Genomic DNA, 22,048 nt, shown 5'->3' on the forward strand with positions numbered 1-22,048 from the left:
ATGGGATATCCCCTCACAGTAATGGTTCCGCATTCAGTTGAAATTTTGTTGATTAGAACCAAAACTCAGCACATGACAAATGCCCGACTTACCCGATATGAGACAATTATATTGGGGTCACCTAATGTTTCGCTGAAACAATGTACTGTGTTGAACCCGGTAACTCTACTGCCTGCTGAGAATACCGAGATTAATAATGAAGAGGAGGTTAAGCATGATTGTCTTGAGGTAACGGAACTATGTACCAAGCCCCGACCTGATATTCAAGATACGCAGTTAAAGGAAAATGACTGCATTATGTTTGTTGATGGATCCTGTTTGAGAGACTCTGTTGGACTGCTGAGAGCCGGTTACGCTGTATGTACCATAGCTGGTATCATCGAAGCTTCCTGGCTCGAGAAAGTTTATTCTGCACAATTGGCAGAGCTAATTGCCCTTACTAAGCCATGCCACACAGCTGAAAATCTGAGGGTCACTATCTATACTGACAGCAGATACGGATTTGGAATTGTACATGATTTTGGCCAATTGTAGTCGCAGAGAAGTTTCATGACCTCCTCTGGTTCCCCTGTGAAAAATGGTGAACAAATTAAGGATTTGTTACATGCGATTCAGTTACCTCTTGAAATTGCCGTGGTGAAATGCAATGCTCACGTTAAGTCACAAGACTTTGTGTCCATGGGAAACGGCTATGCACATCAAGTTGCGAGGTTTTGCGCATTGAACTGTATATCGTTCACGGATCAGTGGGAATTGTTACCGCAAACTGAAAATGACACATGTCTGAACCTTGCATTAAGGGTGGTCGATACACTAGATGAGCTAAAAACACTACAGGGATGTGCTAGCAAAGAGGAAAAACTCTCCTGGCAGAGAATGCAATGTGTACAAAGGGCTGATGACTTGTGGGTCTCAGAGGAGGGGAAATTAGTTTTGCCAAACAGTCTTCTGTCACAATTTGCGAGGCTCTACCATGGACAGGCTCATCTTGGGAGAGATGCAATGATCAGGTCATTCAAAATCGATTGGTTTAACCCAAAGTTCAGACATGCCGCAGAGGTTACCTGTCACAGGTGCATCATCTGTCAACAGATGAATGCCGGAAAAGGGACTGTGGTAACTCTAAGCCACATAGGGAGAGCTGGTGGTCCATTTAGCAAGATGCCAATGGATTTCATTGAAATGCCTGTTTGTGGAGGATTGAAGTACATGTTGGTGATTGTGTGTGCTTTCAGCCACTGGATTGAAGCTTACCCCACACGTAGAAACAGCAGTCTTACAGTTGCAAAGCTGCTGCTTAGGGAACTAATACCCAGGTTCGGGTTTCTGGTCTCTATAGAATCAGATGGGGCAGACACTTCGAAAATGAGGTGATTAAGCTCTTGTGTGCCGCGTTAGACATTGAACAGAAGCTGCATTGTAGCTACCGTCCCAAAGCATCAGGACTAGTAGAGCAAATGAATGGTGCTTTAAAATCGAGAATGGCGAAGATGTGTGCAGCCACCAATATGAAATGGCCAGATGCATTGACCTTAGTGCTGATGTCAATGAGGAACACCCCTGATAAGAAGACAGGACAATCACCACACGAGATCCTTATGGGTAGAGCTATGAGGCTGCCTGCAGTACCTGCAAATGCTCTTGTGAACCTCACAGATGATATGGTGTTGGACTACTGCAAGGGTTTGGCTGATGTGATTCGCTCTTTCTCTCACCAGGTGGAAGCTAACACATTGCCACCGATCGGTGATCCAGATCACACCCTGCAAGCCGGTGACTTGGTGGTTGTCAAGAAGCACGTGAGAAAGTCGTGTTTGGAGCCGCGCTGGAAGGGGCCACATCAAGTACTATTGACAACAACCACTGCTGTAAAATGTGCAGGCGTTCCAAACTGGATACATGCCAGCCACACAAAGGAGGTAACGTGTCCAACTGATGAGGAACTTGAAGTTTCCGACTCAACAGTTCCAGAAAGGGAAGTCTCAGGGCCTGAAAATAGCCAAGAGAGAACTGAGACTGCAGGAGAGCCCACTGAGGACAGCCTTGTCCCTCAAACAGTAAACGAGTTCAAGAGAGGTGACAGTGTGCCTATCTCAGTAGAGGCAGCAGGAGAACTAAATCAAGGAGAGGGTCTCCCAGAAGCAGACGGATACGGGTTAGAACTTGAACCCGTTACAGATCCAGAAGAAGAAGAAGAAGGCGAAATAGTAGAGAGAGATCAAAGTACACCAGCATCTCCTGAGCCCGTTGCAGGTCCATCAAGAGAAAACACCATACTACAAGAGGAGGGTGCTGTTCAGCGTCCTGAAAGGACAAACAGGAAGAAGACGCATAAAGGAGATAACTGGCCAGAGAGACAGACTGTAAAAGAAAGGAGCGTACCAGGTGAAACAATAAAAGAAGAAACTGATACATCCCGAATAGAGGATCTGAGTGAAGGAGAATTGCAAGGTGAACGCAGACTGAAAAGAAAAAGAATCGCAAATAGAAGGTACGCAGGTCCTGAGTGGGCATATGCAACAACATCTGAATGGCAACAAGAATTCTTAGCGTTCTGTTTTGATCAAGAAGTACCGGGCCAATACTACGGTACCTGAAGTAACTCAAAGAAAAAGACTGTTAAAATCGGAAACTGAAAAACTAAAGAAAAGAGACTCATAAATTACTGGATGCGACACTGATAACCTGATTTTACTTTGAGAACCTGATTATGACAAGCTGCTAACCTGATTTGACAAAGGGGTCCTGGAGTGAGTGAAACGCTGTAAATACACGCAGAGAGAAAGAGACGTTTGTATCAAGGAAAAAAAAAAAGAAGAAAAGAGTTTTATATTGTCCTCAAGTTGATTGTTGTTTTGCTATCTGATTCTTTACCGACATGGCTTATATTAGAGGTAGTAACAAGAAGGGCAAAGTGTGTGGTTGGTTGAGTCTTATATTAGGTATTGTGTGTGCAATAATAATTGTGGGAGTGATTGTGGGAATGCCGTGGTTGGATAAGAAAGCGATTAACAATGCTTTAAAACCTGAGACTGCAACACTAACACCGTGCGAAAATTTTGAGCAGGATGCAAAACACTTGCATGAGGGAACTAACTCAAAGGGGGAACTTTCTACTAATGTCTTCTATCGCTTGCTGAATGAGTATGTTGAGACCATGGATGCGAAAAACTGTTATGTGTGCACAAAGATTCCTTCATCAGTGCAAGAAGGGGTCACTTACCATAGCCTTCCACTAACCTACGGGATAAGTTGTAGCTTGCTATTAACAAGATTCTATAATCAAGAGCATGTGCAATATTTTTATTCAAATTTGGATGTTGTGTTTTCTTTTGTGCCTGTGATTGAGTTTCTGAACAAGCTAGCTAAGGAGCATAGTATAAAATTAGTGAGAGGCTTCTTTGAACCAACGCTTACATTTGGGACAGCTTATGCACACCGCAACAATCTGACTTGCTTATTGACACCTGTAGAGAAAAGCTTTTTAGATCACACTGATGATAGACGCAAAGCATTAAAAGAAAGATTAGAAAAGGGGCTAGAGAAACGCACATATGCAAAAGATTAGGCTTACACTGCAATAAAGACACAAGGCAAACTAGCTATAGATGCATTACATGTAGGAAGGCTTTGTATATATAGGCCGAAATCTGAGCATGACACATTATTTGTGGGAACGAGTGAATGCAGACATGTGTTTTTGTTTCAGAGTAAATGGACATTCATGTTAAACGGACAGGATCCAGCGATCCCTGGGATCTATTACATCTGTGGACTTAATGCTTATTACTGTCTCCCTAAGGGATGGTATGGGACATGTTATTTGGGGATAGTCTTCCTAAAGATTTATCAGATTGATGATTTAAAGCAAATACCAAAAACGTCTGAATTACAACATACTAGACAAAAACGAGAGACAGCGGCTGCTGTTGTTGGTGACATATTTGGAGCCATAATTCCTTCAGTATGGGGTTATTTTAAACTCCATAAAGATTCAAAAGTTGTCTACTATTGTGGATAACATGCTGACAAATTTTACAGGGGCTATACTCCTGATGGATACTGAACTTGCTGTGGAAAGAGCTATGACTCTTCAAAATCGGCTTGCTTTACACATTCTTTTAGCAAAGAGTGAGGGGGTCTGCAAGATGCTCAACGAGCGTCATTGTTGCTCATATATACCAGATAATAGTAAAAAGATTAGAGGTATTCTTACTAACTTAACTAAGGATAGTGCAGATCTGAAGGATTTGAAGGAGCCTGGAGTGTGGGAGAAATTTGGAAAGGGAATTGCAAGAGTAGGGAGCTTGTTTAGCAATATTTGGAATGGGGTACTTGCAAAAATATTAGGAGGTCTATTAATTGTTCTGGCCTGTCTATTAGGATTATGGGGAGCATGCAAAATTAATGATAAAATCAAAAGAAATTGGACAAAGAGAAACAAAAGGAATGAGGAAAGTGAAAGGGAGAAAATGTTTAATGAAATTTGGGAGAGCTCACACAAGGGATAAGATGTTGAAATGTGCATTATGCGTAAAGTGAAAAATTAAAGTGAAAGGTTAAAGGAAAGGTTTGTGATGACAAACGTCATCAGAAGAGGGACTGAGAGAGCGTAGCTTATATAATCTATATTAACATGAAATGTTTATGAATCAGTGTGTGATGATGCCGCATAGAAACTATAATAATAGTAATTTTGCTTAGACGTGCACTTGAATAGTGACCACGAGGAGTGGCCACCAATGTATACATAGACTAATAATAATGACTAAAATGTTTATATTATGTTTAAATACGTTTATACTAATATTCGCGTTATTGAATTTGTATTGAAATCCTCATAGGCCTTAAGTTAGCATGAGCCGAAGCTTAGCTGCCCTGGCTCTCATATTAAATGCATTTTTCTATTTTTCAGTGTGCTGACTCACAAGGGGACATGACCCTGCTTGTTCTTTTTCTTCAAACTTGGAAGATGAATGTAACCATGTTAGATCCGTTCTCATCACTTTCTCTCGTTTACAGAATAAATGTTAAAGTAAATTGAAACAATGTAGATTAATGTAATGTACAAGGTTATTCAAACCGGTGAAGACAATGGACCAAATGTGCAAAGAATTACTGAAGGATGAAATCATACCGGAAGTACCACCTCTAAAGACGTCAATTATGAAGACCAATCAGAGACTTGTAAAACAATATGGGGTGAAGAATTGGATTACCTAATGTACTTTCTGATAGGTTAAAGATAGTGGGGAATAGCAAATGTCCAATAGAATTTTGGGGGAATGTATAATGGAAAAGGGATAAAAACCCATGTCACGGGGAGTCATTTAGGTGGGTTAGGGAATGCTATTGATTTTATCCAGAAACTCTGTCACTCAGTTTGGTGACTTGGTGGGTTACTTAAAACTATCCTCGCCTTTAGAATTGTCCATTTTACACTTTACCTCCTTATGAGGAAAGTGCCCTTTTGCCCCGGAGCTGAGTTCTGACTGATGGCGATTTGACTGAAGTCCTGAGGACGAAGACTAAACCTGTGCGCTGACCGAAACTTTGGAGGGTAATTATGACAATGCAATTGTGATTTGTCTGTTTGCTTTTCCTTTCTAGGTACCAACTGCTTGTTTTTGACAGAGACCTCAGCTAGATGTTTTCCAAATTGGTGTTCTAAATTGTTTTGCATGAAGCCCAACATGCGAATGCTAATCAGTGGTTAGGACAGGTGTTCACCAAACTGACGCAAATAGACAAACGACCGAGATTATGCTTTGTTGAACTGACGCGTTATTGACACTCTGCTAAATTGATCTATGTTCACGCCGTGTTATGTTCTGATGTTTGTGATTCTCGCTTTAATGAAAGCTTACCAAAGTTGCCATATCGTGACTATGCTATTATGTTTCTTGGTGTTGAGAGTAACGCATTTGCTATTAGGCTGTAATTATTAGGGAATAAAACTCATAAAATTCTACTAAACAAGCTGTGATTATTCATGGCTGAAAGGTCATGGTAGCGTCTTTGAATTGATTAATGACTTTGACTAAAGTGAAATGCATTGTCGTGATAAATATTGATGATATTATTGATGTATTGATTGATATATTGATTAGCTATCTCGTCCTAACTGGGTCAAAAGATTCATTGGCCTAAAACGAGTCCTGATGTGTGATGAATTATCATAAAGGGACGCGTTAATACCTCCAACCTACTAATCTCCTCTTTCAGGAACCTCGTGGTGATGTAATAATAAATGTCTTCTTTAAACTAAGAAGTGCATTCCAGAGATTTTTGTCAGCTCCGTCATTAGTGAAATCAAAACAGAAAGGGACTCCAGACAGTTGGATTTTCTGTGACTGTCGTCATGAGCTCTTCGAGAGAACCAGCATGTCCAAGTTGGACGGGCAAGCAATCAAAGCAGCTTGCAAACAGTCTAACCAGTAGCAATCGCTCGGGTGGCATTCCAACCCATCGTTTTTCAACTACTGTGCCACTATCGGCAATAGCTCACCTAATGCAAATTAGTACAGACACTATTCCTCATGAAACAGCCCATCTCACCACCTCCACCCTGCAACCCGGGTTGGATTGGCAAAGTGGACAGTCAGGCGCCGGTCGATGGACCGGTGATTGAGTACGAGCTGTGAGCCGTTTCTATGAGCTGTGAGCCGTTTCATAGTGAACTATGTAAAAGGTGTTGAGAGCAAAAGTAGTCAGTTTTTACATCTGCATTATCTCCAGTCCTGACCCTACAAGATTTAAAATGCGTAATTTTTTCACCCCACATTTCTCCTAAAATTAGATCCTGTTACTAACCAAGCAATGTTCTGTGAAAGGTCGCACTCTTCAAATATGGACCACTTTTTGGGGGTTGCCCGGGCCTTTCTTTGGTCCCAATCCTACCCTGCCTGCAGCCCATTGCTTTTTTAGTACCGCTCGAGGCTAACTTGCGGAGAGACAGGATGCAAGGGGTCGCATTGCAGCGTGTAGGAGCTCAAGCAATACCGTTAAGAGTCGAGAAATGGGACCCAGGAGATTTCTCCTAGCATTTTAATGATCCTGCTGAGATCTTCAGGCCTTTAAGAACACAGGAATGCTGGCAAATCCCCAAAGCTGCATACAGGCCAGTCCAAACCTGGGTCTCCAGAGGAAAAAACATACACATGTCAGCGCCTAGACACAATACACAGCAATACATTAGTCAGACGAAACACATTTCATTTATTTATATCGAATGTCTTAAAAAGCCCAGGGCTCACGTGCAACAGCTGCACTAGACCGTCGTACAATTAAAAACACAATAACACGTTTTAAAAATTCATGGAGTCTCAGCGACCACGCCCGGCCTGGGGCACCCTAACATGTCAGGTGAGATATATTTGTAACCCCAACCGATAATTTCAAGATGTCCGTGGTGTAGATGTCACTAAATAGGCTTTTATCGACAGTTTACACCGAGATTCAAGCCACGATAGCAAGGATGCAGCGTCACCGTAAACACGAGCGACAGACTGTTCGATAATCAGACACATAAACCGGTCCAAGAAAACACCCCCAAGAGACAATTCTTCACCAGAGCAACAATGATTTGTTACACCGTTTGATGTTTGGAAACCGATCATCAGTGTAACACAGCTGACATACTGTGGACTTGATTAAGGTCATTACTGTGCCTAATGTCATTCAAACTCAAACTTAGGAAGAGTGTTAAAAAAACAGGGAAACCCCATCAAAAGAGTATCGAAGGCTGCGCGCGACTGTGATAGTGGAAATTTTGAGAGAACTGGCTTGTTGACAAAAAGTGATGTGGTCATGAAAGATTATCCAGTGATTTTCCTTCACTGCAATTGTTTAGTATTGCAAATTTCCAGTAAAAGCCCAAAAGGAGAGGCGTCAGTGGAGGGTGGGGCAGAATTGTGGAATTTGCACGAACTGCACGTTGGCCGGGCCTAAGACACCGTCGCCCTTGACAGGACGCGCCAGTTTCATGTGCATGGTTTATCCATGATTTGTTCTCTCCACAGTGCACCCGTCCCGATACGTGATCCAAAGCGGGGACGAGGCAGCGCTGAATGATCATCATCAGTGTTTTTGTCAATTAAAATTTAGGAGCTCTTTAACAGGGAGTCAAACAGAGAATCTGCAGTTCCAAGTCCCTTTAAATTGCAGGTGTAGGCCAGGGTCTCCTTGCATCGGCGTTAAATTCTCACCGCCCCCTCAGATTTCTCATAATTTCACGTCCACGTGATCAGTGTCTGTCAGCCATCGGTCGCGACAGAGGGCCATGAAGGGCACAGAGAGGCAGGAGGCTTTAGCACACACTGCCCCCTGCCAGCCACAGGTACGAAGCTCTCAGAGCGGCCTACGAATCTCCTGGCTGCGAAGCTTGCACATTCTTAGGTCTGAAGCTCGTCGGCCCAGTGACTCTGAAAAGAGAGCAGAACCTAAGGTCAGTGCAGTGGTTGAGTCAAGAGTCAGTTCTAGAGCCCCTGCATCTGTGAGTGTGAAAAGGTTGAGATGCAAAAAGTGGCAAGTCTCTGCATGCCCTCCAGTTTATGCGGAGGCTGAGACGCTTCATATGTGACCTAGGGTAGGTGTTCATTTACATAATTTCACGGAATACCACCCGTTACCAGCTTGCCCGACCCTGACTGGAGCTGCGTCTGGCTTTATCTTACAGGACTCTGTACTTAAAGATGGCTGACAAATACTTTCCGCAGCATCAAGCCATCTCACCGCCCCTTTCCCCCGGCTATGAGGTCAAGACTATCAGCTCTGTACCCATTATAGACCGGGGTTCCAGTCCCAGCTTCCCCACCTAGCTAAAGTTTGTATTCTGTGCACGTTGCTTAAACTCCCCGATCTCCCCGAACCAGGGCCACATAAAAGGAAGGTGCCTCCCAGGATTGAGATCTAAAATAAGACTGAACGCTTGGACTCTATTCCGTTTTGTAGAGATGGGTTGTGCGTAGCTCTGGTCGACAGTTAAGGTTGAGACTTGGCCTCAGTGGAGGCCACTGACAAGACTTATAATTGGCAGCGATGCTGGAATACACAGGCCCAAGTCAGTGGACACTGAGACCATTTACTTACCTGAGACAGTGCAGATACCTCTTCCAGGTCACCGTAGCAGCCCTTTTTGTGGCGAACCAGGTCACCCCAGAGCACAGTGTTCTTACAGCTGCAAAATATGTAAAGAAAACATGGCACGGATATTTATCATCTTACACAGATTGTAACACAACTACACAGCACAGTTACGCAGAGCTTTCAGACTCAGGCCCCATACAGCAGAACTGTCAGGTTACTCAGGTCCCAGAGAGCACCACTATCTCTGGGGGTAGGTACGCCGAGTTTACAGACTTAGGCCTCAGAGAGTAGAGCTATCTCTCAGATTACACGCATGCCTTAGACATAACTACTATTCCTGAAGGTATGTACTACAATCTCAGAGCTTAGACAGTTCAGCTATCTGTCAGAATACACAACCCCCCCAGTCCCAGGCATCAGAGCTGTCCCTTAGAGTACACCCACTGATCTTTCATAGTAGGGGCTCGAACAAACAGCAGAGCTATCTCCGAAGTGACTCCAGTCTTTCAGAGTAAAAAAAAAATCCATCCCTCCTTCCTAGGGATGTGGACAATTTACTATTTTTAGCCCACCCACCGTCCACCTACACTGCCGACTCATGGTTCTCCTGGAAGCTCTCTGTGGTTACTGTTAGACTTTTTATCCTTGGCGTGGTCTCCCTTAACTTTTTGCCTCTGTTTCCCAGGTTGTTGATGTGTGCTGGACTCTGATTTTGCTGTTTTTGTTACTCTGGGCACTTTACCACTGCTAACCAGTGCTAAAGTGCAAGTGCTCCTTTACAAAATGTGTATGTAAGTGGCTTATCCATGAGTGACATATTTGATTTATTAGTAAGTCCCTAGTACAGTGCACTAGAGGTGTCCAGGGCCTGTGAATCAAATGCTACTAGTGGGCCTGCAGCACTGGTTGTGCCACCCACATAAGTAGCTCTGTAATCATGTCTAAGGCCTGCCACTGCAGTGTCTGTGTGCGCAGTTTTTAACTGTAAATTCGACTTGGCAAGTGTACCCACTTTCCAGGCCTAATCCTTCCCTTTTCTTACATGTAAGACACTCCTAAGGTAGGCCCTAGGTAGCCCCAAGGGCAGGGTGCAGTGTATGGTTAAGGTAGGACATATAGTAATGTGTTTTATATGTCCTGACAGTGAAATATTGCTAAATTCGTTTTTAACTGTTGCAAGGCCTGTCCCTCTCATAGGTTAACATGGGGGCTACCTTTAAATCTGATTAAAGTGTGTATTCCCTTTGGAAGCGGATGGACATGTGGAGTTTGGGGTCTCTGAGCTCACAATTCAAAAATAAATCTTTTAGTAAAGTTGATTTTAAGATTGTGTGTTTGAAAATGCCACTTTTAGAAAGTGAGCATTTTCTTGCTTATACCATTTCTGTGTCTCTGCCTGTGTGTGGATTCCCTGTCTGGGTCAGTTTGACAGTTGGGCTGGTTGCACCTCACACTAGACAGTGACGCAAAGGGAGCTGGGGTGTAGTCTGCATTTCCTGATGAGCTATCTGTGCTAGGAGGGAGGGGAGGAGTGGTCACTCACACCTGAAAGAGCTGTGCCTGCCCTCACACAATACAGTCTCCAACCCCTTGGTGAGTGTCTGGGGCCTGGCCTGGGCAAGGGAGGATTTCACAATCAAGAGAGACTTTGCTTTGAAGTAGGCCAGCTTCAACTGGGAAAATGGGTATAAGAAGGGCACCCAAAACCACAGACTTTAGAACACTTCTGGAAACCAAGAGGAGCCTCTGCCTGGAGAAGAGCTGAAGAGCTGAGGAAGAAGGGCTGTCCTGCCTGTGACTGTGCTTTGTGGAGCTATCCTGCAGTTGTTGCTTCTGCCAGAGTAAGAGGGCAAATACTGGACTTTGTGTGCCTTCCTGCTTGTGAAGATCTCCAAGGGCTTGATTCAGAGCTTGCCTCCTGTTGTTTTAAGTCTCAGGGACAGCAAAGACTTCTCTCTGCCAGCACATGGAGTCTCTCAAGAGACTCCTACTCTGCCCTGTGGTGCCCATCCAGTTCCTGGGACCCTGAAAGGAGAAGCTGGAAGCCTGAGAGGAAGAGTTGACGCATGGAGTTAGAGAAACGACACGCAGCATCACTGACGGAGGCTGGTGAGATCGCAACCCGGCATGCGTGGTTTTCGGATCATTGTGTGGCTGGATTTCCGACGCAAACACCGCTGGGGCGTGTAAAAACAATGCAAGGCCTGCCAGGACCTGAGAGTGCTGATCGAATCAACGCATCGCTCTCCTGCGGAGAGAAGGAACGGTGCGCCCGACCCGACGAAAAGAGAAATGATGCAGGGTCTTGCTCGTGAGTGAAATCAACGCATTGCAAGCCCTTTTTGACACACACTTGCCCATGCTAGGTTATTTTTGACGCACCCAAGGTACATTTTCACGCTAACAGTGTTATTGTGTGTTTAAAATTACATCAAGTCTCTTTTTGCATTTTTTGTGATAAGTTGACTTGTGTATTGTGGATTTTTGTCGTTTTGGTCATGTTTTGTTTAGATAATTATTTTCTACTTTTCTAAACCTGTGTTGTATCATTATGTATTGTTTTCATTAAGTTACTGTGTGTGTTCGTACAAATACTTTACACCTAGCGCTCTGAAGTTAAGCCTACTGCTCTGCCAAGCTACCAAGGGGGTAAGCAGGGGTTAGCTGAGGGTGATTCTCTTTTACCCAGACTAGAGTGAGGGTCCTTGCTTGGACAGGGGGTAACCAGACTGACAACCAAATACCCCATTTCTAACAGTTACCTACCCTGGGCACTGTCCCTCCACGGGTATGAAGTGGTCGGGCTCATCCTTCAGGAATGCTTCAGCCAGGCATGTGATATGTGCCCGCATGGCACAGTTGGGATGGAAGCACTGCAGGGCACTGTCATCTCCCTGCACATAGGAAATAAAAGAAGGTGAGGTAAGCAAACCAGCATACACAGTGGAAGTAGCAGGTAGCACCCGCCTCAGCTCAGTCTTCCTACTATATCTGAAGTACTAGATTGTTTTAGGCCCTCTCTGACAACCTGATAAACTGCCTCTCTGAGAGGAAGACACTTTACTGAAATGCTATATAAGCTGTGACATGTCAGACCTAAGAACCAGTCTCTAGCTGTCCTGATTTCTCCAATGTAATGGCCACCTCAGGTCACATTTCAGTGTTCCGATTTAGATAGCTAGCCCTGGTTCAGAGACCTCTAACTGTTGGCATGTGTCTCAGAAAGGCAGCATACATTCTCACCACAGTGAATATCAGAATCATCTCTAGTCAAGAGGGGTTTCATGCGATAAGGCAACACAGACTCACCTCACTTATCCTAAAGCAAGCCTTAGTCAGGTCTGCTTCAAAATAGGTGAAAAGAGTAATTTAGTAAAAATAAAAACAAACCAAAAAAATATAAACGAAAAAGTCAAACAGGAAAATTCCAATGAGAATACCAGTCATTTGGATTTGGTGCTTTAAAATTAGGGGTGAAAGAGAGCAAAGTTTAAATTTTCAGGTCAAATGGCCAATCCGTCCACCTCCGTCTGCTGAAGGGAGACCCTTACAGTGAAACAAACCTACTCATCTATGGTTGAGATACAGAAAGTATCTTCCAAGGCATTCTCCCATGATCTACTGCTCCTGGACTAGTATACTCTCCTGAGTGAAGCAGAGATCTTACTCTCACCCCACCTCCAAAAAAGAAAGGCCCCTGTTCGAACCTCTTCTTTCCCCGGAACAAAGGGTATGGCCACTCTGACCCACAATTGGGAAATATGTAATTCTAATAAACTCCAACTTTTTCATCCCAAAACATGGATCAGTGGATTTGAAACCACCACACCAAGCGGTATGTAGTGTATGTAATCAGTTCCGGTTTATGCTCCACTCACAAACTCATGTCGCTTTTAGCGAAGGCCACTGGAATTATGCAGCAGCAGAAGAACATATTATGAGGCTGTATTACTAGTTGAGATGAGTTCACCGCACTCCTGCAAACCAAAACTAATAAAATAAAATAAATAAATTATCATTTCCTTTGAGAATGAAGTACTGTTGAAAAACCAAACCAGAAAGCACCGTTCCTCAGAGGAAACTTAAGGCAATTATCGTTTCATACACAGTGAATGGGGATGCGGCAGTGCCCAGAAGCCCTCGGGCCGCACTATTAAATGTCAGCGCACCGAATACGAAGGCTGCTTGGAAGTCTTGAATCGCCCTCATACTCTTTAACCCACTACCAATCACCTCTTCCCCTCTTATTTCACTCCTGTAGGCCTGTGCTTTCTCTCGCTGTGACGTTTTTTCAGTCTTTCCCTTCCTCCATCTTTCCCCTTTCTGCTTTGTTTTTGCTTGTTCTCAGGAAATGTCTCAAGAAGGAAAATAAGTGTCGATCTTGCAAAATGAGTGCCGGTGGCACTGTCTAAGTTGCTTCAGAAAGAGTTGACTCTGTCACATTTTGCTTAGCATTCCGGCACTGTGATGGCAAATAAGCAACTATACGTGGAAGTGCACACACCGACAGCCAGCCACGCTGGACCAAACACATGCATACACCTTAAGCAGATTTCCCAACAGTGTCCTTTGCATTAGTTCACCTCTCTACATCAAGGTCACAGCAATACCTTCAGTCTAACAGAATATTTAAGCATACATTTTGTAGGCACAAATAAGAATCTGCAAAAACTAGTTCTACAAAAATAAGGCAAAGCAATGAGGTTGTGATCAAAACCAAAATGCCATGCTTTTTGGCTGCAATGACGAACAGAATCTGCAAAAAAAAGGACACACTTGTGGTACCACGCATTTGCTAGTGCAATAACGTATTTGGACTCATGAGTTGCCACACATTTGTGTGCAGACAGCATTATATGGCCACCTTTTTTCTCTCATTTGCTTTTACAAGTTGACAGACACCAATCTGGGAGCAGTAAAAAGTAAAAAAAAATAAGAGTGAGTGAAAACACTTTTTGAACGAGTTAAAATTATTAGTGTAATAAGTTCCTAACTGGACTTTTCTTGCCACATAAATTGAAAATGAAAAGTAAAACAGTTGACATAAGCAAGCTGATTCAAAGCGCCATGGCCGCCATGAGCTTGAAGGAGAGACACAAAAGAAAAAAGAAGTTCACTCGCAGTCGTGCAATTATCAATGTAACAAGGTGGATGGCCAAGGCAGTAACAAAACTGCCCCAAGGACGGACAAACGTAAAGAATTTAACCATGATAACAAAGGAGTTTTGAAAGGCAAGCCCAGGAACGAGTGATGGTGATGGGCGTGCAGTGGGCGTGGTTAAAATCCCACAGATAGATTTTAACAGGCCAGAGCGCTTGCACACTCAACCTAAAAAGGGGAGTCTGTCAGCAAATTGCAGCTCCCAGGCCATCCACATAAAAAAAACACAGTTTTAAAAGAAAGCGAAAACCGAGACAGAACTTGTGGAGCAAGGCAACGTGGGTGGCGAACGGGATCAACAGATAGTAGGGTGGGGGAGCAATAGGTAGTTAAGGGGGCAGGCAGCAACAGGTAGTCGTCAGTGAGATAGGGAATCCATCAATAGATATGTTTGAGACAGGGAGAGAGGTGAAAAAAGCGAGAAAAAGTTGGACGGAGAGGTGTGGGGGAAGCAACAGAATAGCTGGAGAATGAAGAAAGGCGCAAGGACAATAGTAACAGTGTTGGCTGTTTGAGGAGGGAAGCCGCACACTCAGAAGAGAGCAGCACACACTCTCCCATTGAGTGCTGAAAGAAAAAGACACAAGAATTGGCACAGCTTTTCTGTTTCGGCATTGAAATACGTTGGCTTTGCAAATGCTTTTTTGTTTAAGATAAAGGTCATGGATGCGTGCACATCTGCGAGATCATTATTTTAAAAACATTGGAAAATTCATTCCATGATGGAAACCATGGATGTATATGCAACATTTGAACAAACCCATTCATAGACAGTCGTCGTGGATGGCCATGCATCCATGGCAGCCATCTTTGAAAGTATTTGCACTATGTGAGCAAACATATTAAAAATGGCCTTAGTGGATGCACCTGCATCTACCAAGGCATATTTGAGTGGGTTTGTTCAATTTCAAACTCAGTTGTTGGTGCCTTCTGACGATGTACACTTGTAGGTAGTCATTCTTAAATTTGCACAAAAAAGTAAAAAAAAAAAAAAAAGAAATGGGATGGGAGAAGCAATCTATACAGCAGGTAGAGAAGGATGGCATATTTTTTTTAAACGAATGGGAAGGGGTGCAGAGGTAACGCCAAGCTAAGGGAATCAATATTCCAATCCGAGTAGATCATACAGGTTAACAGAAACTCTAATTGAATCTTTGGAATGAAAAGTTCATCTTTTAATGGAACAGAAAACCAGCCAACACGTGTTTCGTCATAGGAGATAGTACTCCCCGCGACTTCCTCAGGGCTCAATAAGGTATAGTGCATAGATTCAAGGCAAATGAGTGGCAAAGCAGTCCCTCTGGTGCTTAAAATCAATATGCAGTTTATCTGGCTCTGTGTGAAGAAATCCGTAAAGAATGCCCAAAAGTGGTGTGCAAGTAAACACCAACTTGACTTGGGTTACTAAAGAGGCACGAAATGACGTGCCTTTGAGCCATGTAATAGGAGCTCCGGTCGGCATGTAGCCTTCTGACGATGTACACTTGTAGGTAGTCATTCTTAAATGTGCGCAAAAAAGTGAAAAGAAAAAAAAAAAGAAATGGGATGGGAGAAGCAAGCTATACGGCAGGTAGAGAAGGAGAAGGAGGGCATATTTTTTTTAAACAAATGGGAAGGGGTGCAGAGGTAACACCAAGCTAAGGGAAGCAAAACAGCAGGGGGCAGGGACAAAGTGAAAGTAGGAGCAGAAAAACATGGGAGAACAAGAAAACACATAGACTGTCAAGGAGTGCTCAAAGGAAAAGTAGTTGCCTAAATGCAAGCAACATCAACAGTGGAAGGATACTAGTTAACCAATCCAAAGACAGTTAAAAATGCTCCTGTGTGAGACGAATTGAAGAAACAAGCACTGGCAAAGCCAATAGGCCTCACCTATGCAAGAGCTATTGGCTTTGCCAATGTGCTTTAGCCATTTTGTACATGAGCGTGGCTACTGTTCAGCATAGCTAAAAGTTAGTGGTGTAGAGAAGAGTGGCATGGAGTGTCAAAGAGTGGAATGGCGAAGAGTGGAGAAAAGTGTTGTAGAGTGGAGTGGCAGAAAGTGTTGTGTATTGGAGTGGAATAGTGGGGAATCATGTAGAGTGGCATAAACTGGACTCGCATGGAGTAGAGTGGACTGGTGTAGAGTGCACTGACGTAGAATGCAGTGGCATTGAATTCAGCAGTGTGCAATGCAGCGTCGTAGACTAGAGTGGTGCATAGTAGAGTGCAGTGGTGCAGAGTAGAGTGACGTAGAATAGAGTGGAGTAGAGTTGTGCAGAGTGCAGTGATGCAGAGCAGAACGGCATAGAGTGGTGCAGAGTGGAGTGGCATAGAGTTGACTGATGCAGAGGGAAGTGGCACAGAGTAGAGTTGCGTGACAGAGTGCAGTGGCATAGAGTGCAGAGTAGTCAAGTGGCATAGAGTACAGTGGCATAGAATGGTATACAACAGAGTAGCTTAGAGTGGTCCAGAGAAGAGTATAGTAGCGTACACTGCAGTGACATAGAGTGGAGTAGCGCAGAGTAGAGTGGCGTAATGTTCATTGGTTGAGGGTGCAGTGTTGCAGAGTAGAGTGTAAGAAAGCAGTGGTGTAGAGTAGAGTGGCATGAGAGCAGTGGCATAGAGTATGGTGATGCAGAGTACAGTGCATTGGCGTAGAGCGCAGTGACAGACTGCAGTTGTGTAGAGTGCAGTGGTTAAGAGTAGAGTGCTGTAGTGTGCAGTGGCATAGAGAAGAGTGGAGTGACAGAGTAGATTGTTTCAGAGTAGGCTGAAGTGGCGTAGAGTGGAGTGGTGCAAGGTAGAGTGCAGTTGCACAGAGTGGCATAGAGTGCAATGGCGTAAAGTGCTGCAGAGTGCAGCGGCATAGAGTGCAGTGGTGCAGAGAAGAACAGACTAGCGTACAGTGAACTGGTGTAGAGTGCAAAGGCATAGAGTTGAGTGTTACAGAGTAAAGTGCATTGGTGTAGACTGTGTTGCCACAGAGTGCAGTGGCGCAGAGTGCAGCATTACAGAGTGGTGTAGAGTGCAGTGGTGTAGAGTTGTGTGTCTAAAAGTGCAGTGGCAAAGGGTAGAGTAGAGAGGCGTATGATGAAGTAGCATACAGTGCAGTGGTGAAGAGTGCAGTGGAGTGGTGAAGAGTTAAGTGGTGCAGAGTAAAGTGGAGTGGAGTAGAGTGTTCATGGTGTGGTAACACACTGCCATTACAGACAACACATTTTCAATTGAAATGACCAATACATTTGCACATACATACAATTTTACTAATAAACCTTTACAGTGCACAGATGAAAATGTGTGTACATTGCATCACCTACTGTAATGTTTTGTTTTGATCATATGATGGAGGGTGATGTATTTGTTTTGTCTCACTTCAGAAATAACAAACAATTAGCTTTGTTTGTTGTTTCTAAATTCTGATATATCCCAAAATACTTACACAGGCCATTTAAATGTGGTGTGCTAGGAAACAACATTCATACTCCAAGTATCCAGCAAGACTGTTACATCCATTTTCCCACTTTGAAGTCGGAGAAAAAAAGTAAGCAAGCACACTCCGAAGACAGTGCTTGACATTTGACCTCGGTCTTTGATTGCGCAGCAAATGTGATGAGATAAGAACAAGATTTACAGGCTTGTTTAGAGAAAGGGAGAAGTCAGAAGGATGCCGCTATTAAGGTTTTGGCAAGGGAAGGTATGAATTCAAGCTGGGCAGCCTAAGTCAAATAAAGCTAGCAAAGGGAAAGCAACAACATGTGAGTTACAAACCTCAAAGCCAATGGGAAGCAATAGGCAGAATGCATTCGTAAATCAACTTCCTGAATGTCCCCAAGATGTATTTAGCAAACTAGACAGCTGTGCTGTCTGGTAGGCTGCAACCTAAACAGGAAAAAATCTATTGAAGCAAGAAAGGGCAACTGAGACAGACGACAAAGCCAGCCATTAATGGGGTTGACCCAAAGTCCACTCATTCTATATGGTAAACAACAGCTCTGGCCTACAAGAGTTAAAGCTATCTGCATACAAGAAGTAGCAAGCATTGGCAAAGTCAATAGGTTTTGCCTACGCAAGATCTATTAGCTTTGTCAATTTTTTTTTAGACATGATGCACAGCTGAGCAGGCTGCTGTGCAACAGGGCTAAAGTAAAGAAAAAAAGCACTATGACGCAGTCAGCATTGACCGCATCATAGCACTTTTTAAAGGAACTTCGTACAACAGCTTGTGCTGCTATGCAATATGTCAGGCAGGGGGGGCAAGCAACACGAGGGAGGTTGGAGGAAAGGGAGGAAGTACCAACAATTGTTAGTGGGAAGAGGATGGGCAGGAGGAAGCAACATGTAGAGGTGCGGGGAGGAAGCATCAGCAACTGACAGCAGGAGGAGGGTGAGGTGGAAAGTAACGCAAGAGAGGTGCAGGGGAGGAGAGAGGGAGTAGCAACAACAGACAGTGGTAAGAGGGCCTTTGGGAAGCAAAAAGTGGGAGGTGTGGGAGAGGAGGAAGCAGCAGCAACAGACATGGCAAAAAATAAATAAAGAATAACTGTAGGAGCGCATGGCAGGGACTAACACTGAAGCCCAAAGAGGAAGCAGGAGTCGAAAAGGAAGCACTGACCGATAAGAAGCAATCAAACCAATGGTAAATAATGGTAAAAAGTGGACGGGCTCTAAGCCTGTTTTAAGCTTTTTTTGTTAACAAAAGATTTCTCCAACAGCACAAGTGCTGTATCAGGCAAACCCTAAAAAGTGATAGCCGGAATGCAAGGACTGAAATGTCTCGACTCATGTAATCAGAAGACAGAAAAGAAGAAATATTCCAGAGGCAGGACAAAGAAAGAAGAGGGAGAAATGACACTGAATAAAAAGCAGAGAAATGAGAAAGAAAACAAATCAGTGCATTATTGTAAATGTTTTTACGAATATTTGGTCTATCTCTGAAATAGTGGCTTTAAGTTTTATCCCAGCAAGCCCTGTCTGAAGATTGCCTCAGCTGTGCATCGAAGATCAATCAAGATGCTGGTATATCGTTAAATAGTATTTGTTTCCATGGATAGGACGATGCAAGGAATGCCACGGGTTAAAAAATATACTTGTTATTTTCTTTTTTAATATAAAATGTAAAGTATGTTGGGATTTTTGCGATGTTGGATACATTTAAAATTAAGAGTATGGCAAAAGTTGGGGTACGTTCAGCTGAATGAGCTTGTGCCAAGTGTGTGGCTGTAGATGGAATACGCCAATCACAATTCCTAAGATTAGCGGAGGGCCTGATTTAGTGTTGGCTGGTGACAGAAGATTCTCACATTTCAGGAGGAAGTGGTAAGTCTTCCACTAGAGAACCCTCAGCTGGTGGTGAATCTTCAGCGGAATTACATCTGCCATGTTGTCCCTAGAGTGATACAAAGTAATTCCACTGGAATTCTCCCCAAATAATCTTCCAACAGAGAGTTTACTTTGGCTCTCATTTTGGAGGATTTGTTATGACTATTGTATTGTAAATCAGCTGCCATAAATATGGTATGTTGGTATGGAGTGACATTAGCCGTTCGTCAACAAACCTGTTGTCACCACTACACACCTGATGCAAGACACAACTGTTGGACCTGGCACCCTTGGTGTGGTTTCCCCTATCCTTTTGCCTCTGCTTCCCTTATTTTTGACTGGGTGCTGGACTTCGTTTTTGCTGGTTTTGGTACTCTGGGCACTTTACTACAGCTGACCAGTGCTAAGGTGCAAGTGCTCTCTGTGTAAATTGTATTGATGATTGGCTTTTCCATGATTGGCATATTTGGTTTACTAGTAAGGCCCTAGTAAAGTGCGTTAGAGGTGCCCATGGCATGTAAACCAAATGCTACTAGTGGGCCAGCAGAACTGATTGTGCCACCTACATGAGTAGCCCTGTAAACATGTCTCAGACCTGCCACTGCAGTGTCTGTGTGTGCAGTTTTAAACGGCCAATTCGACCTGGCAAGTGTACCCACTTGCCAGGCCCAAACCTTCCCTTTTTGTACCTATAAATCACTTCTAAGGTAGGCTCTAGGTAGCCCCATGGGCAGGGTGCAGTGCATTTTAAAGGCCGGACATGTACTTATCTGTTTTACATGTTCTTATAGTGAAATACTGCCAAATTTGTTTTTCACTATTGCAAAGCCTAGCTCTCCCATAGGTTAAAATAGGGTCTGCCGTTAAATATCTTTTAAGTGCAGTTTCCCATTGGGAGCAGATAGAGATATGAAGTTTGGGGTCTCTAAACTCACAATTTAAAAATACATCTTTTAGTAAAGTTAATTTGTAGATTGCCAGTTTGAAAATGCCACTTTTATAAAGTGGGCATTTTCTTGCTTAACCATTCTGTGTCTCTGCCTGCCTGTGGAACCCACGTCTGGGTCAGACTGACGGTTGGGCTGTTTGTGAATTCACTCTATACAGAGACACAAAGGGAGCTGGGGTGTGTCCTGCCTATCCCAATGAGTCTCCTGGGCAAGAGTGGGGAGGGAGGAGCTGACACCTGCACCTGAACGGGCTGTGCCTTTCCTCAACCAATGCCGTCTCCCCCCCACTGGTGTGTTTCTGGGGCCAGGCCTGGGCAAGGCAGGATCTTGTAAACAACAGAAACATTCCTTTGAAGTTTTCCTACTTCAAAGGCAAAAATGGGTATAAGCAGTGGACCGAAAACCCAAGACTTTTAGAACACTTTTGTATCAAGAGGAACCTCTGCTAAAGAGAAGAGCCTAAGAGAAGTACTGCCCCTCTGCTGTGTGAGCTTTGCTGGGTTGGCCTGCAGTTGCTGCTTCTGCTTTAGAGAGGACAAAGACTCGACTTTGCTGTGTATCATGCTTGTGAAGTTTCTCCAAGAGCTTGGACTGAGCTTGCCTCCTGTTAAGAAGTCTCAGGGACAGCAAAGACGTAACCTACCAGCCTCTGGGTTCACTTGCTGGGGATCCTAACTCGCCAGGTGGTGCCTATTCCAGTTTCTAGGCCCTTGGGAGTGAAAGCTGGTGGAAAACCAAGAAAAACCAAGTGCACTGACGCCGGAAGATGCCCGAACTGACGCTGCTGCCTGACCCCGTCTGCAACCGAAGTTGTGGTCCCCGCCGGAGTGCGACAACCCCAATTGACATCGCAGGTCTGATGCCACTGCAATGGCATGACCCCGTGAGGTGGCCCCACTACCTCTTGACCCACTGGACATATACCCTGCCGGAGCGTAACAAACCAATGCTGAGCACTGATGCTGCCTCATTTCCTCTGCTCTGCAGCAAAGACCCAATGCTTTGCACTGACGCCTCTGCTCCACTGCTCCACAGCATCAGAACTGACACTGAACCAGTTCCAGCAACCACTAACTTCCCCGACTCTGAGCACCAGCTTCCTTCCCCACTTTCACAAGGTACTGTACCTGGGGGTCTGTGTGATTAGGTAACTGGAGCCATTAGCACCCAATTGTTGGGAACGACTCCATCACAATGCTGTGATAACATCAAATTGAAGCATTTGTGTTTCTAAGCACTATATTGAAGTTTAATCTTTGAAAATTGATAACTTTGCTTGAGTATGATGGATTTTTGTTGTTTTGGTCTTGGTTTACTCAGATAAATATTGGCTATTTTTCTAAACTGGCGTTAAGTGATTTTGTGATGTCTTCACTGTTACTGTGTGTGTTCGTACATAAGCTACCAAGTGGGTGAGCAGGAGTTATGCTAGGTGTGTATCTTCCTTACCCTGACTAGAGTGAGGGTCCCTGCTTGGACACAGTGCAAGCTGACTGCCAACCAGAGACCCCATTTCTAACAACGACATACACATAGGCATACAGAAAGG

The 22,048-nt window shown here is 44.0% G+C and overlaps 1 protein-coding gene across 3 annotated transcripts in view; it reads right to left on the reverse strand.

Annotated features, from left to right (window-relative positions):
- Positions 1-7,198: 7,198 nt before the first annotated feature.
- LOC138304181 (structure-specific endonuclease subunit slx1-like) overlaps positions 7,199-22,048 on the reverse strand; it is a 164,354-nt gene continuing 149,504 nt past the window's right edge. For all 3 annotated transcript variants that reach the window (XM_069244022.1, XM_069244021.1, XM_069244023.1), the window contains 3 exons: positions 11,854-11,981; positions 9,091-9,178; positions 7,199-8,423 (listed from right to left, as the gene is read on the reverse strand). In XM_069244022.1, the coding sequence (XP_069100123.1) occupies positions 8,394-8,423; positions 9,091-9,178; positions 11,854-11,981 (246 nt within the window). In that variant the 3' untranslated portion in view covers positions 7,199-8,393. The remainder of the gene's footprint in view (positions 8,424-9,090; positions 9,179-11,853; positions 11,982-22,048) is intronic.

The sequence above is a fragment of the Pleurodeles waltl genome, chromosome 7 (assembly GCF_031143425.1).
Source record: "Pleurodeles waltl isolate 20211129_DDA chromosome 7, aPleWal1.hap1.20221129, whole genome shotgun sequence".
Classification (NCBI taxonomy): Eukaryota; Metazoa; Chordata; class Amphibia; order Caudata; family Salamandridae; genus Pleurodeles; species Pleurodeles waltl.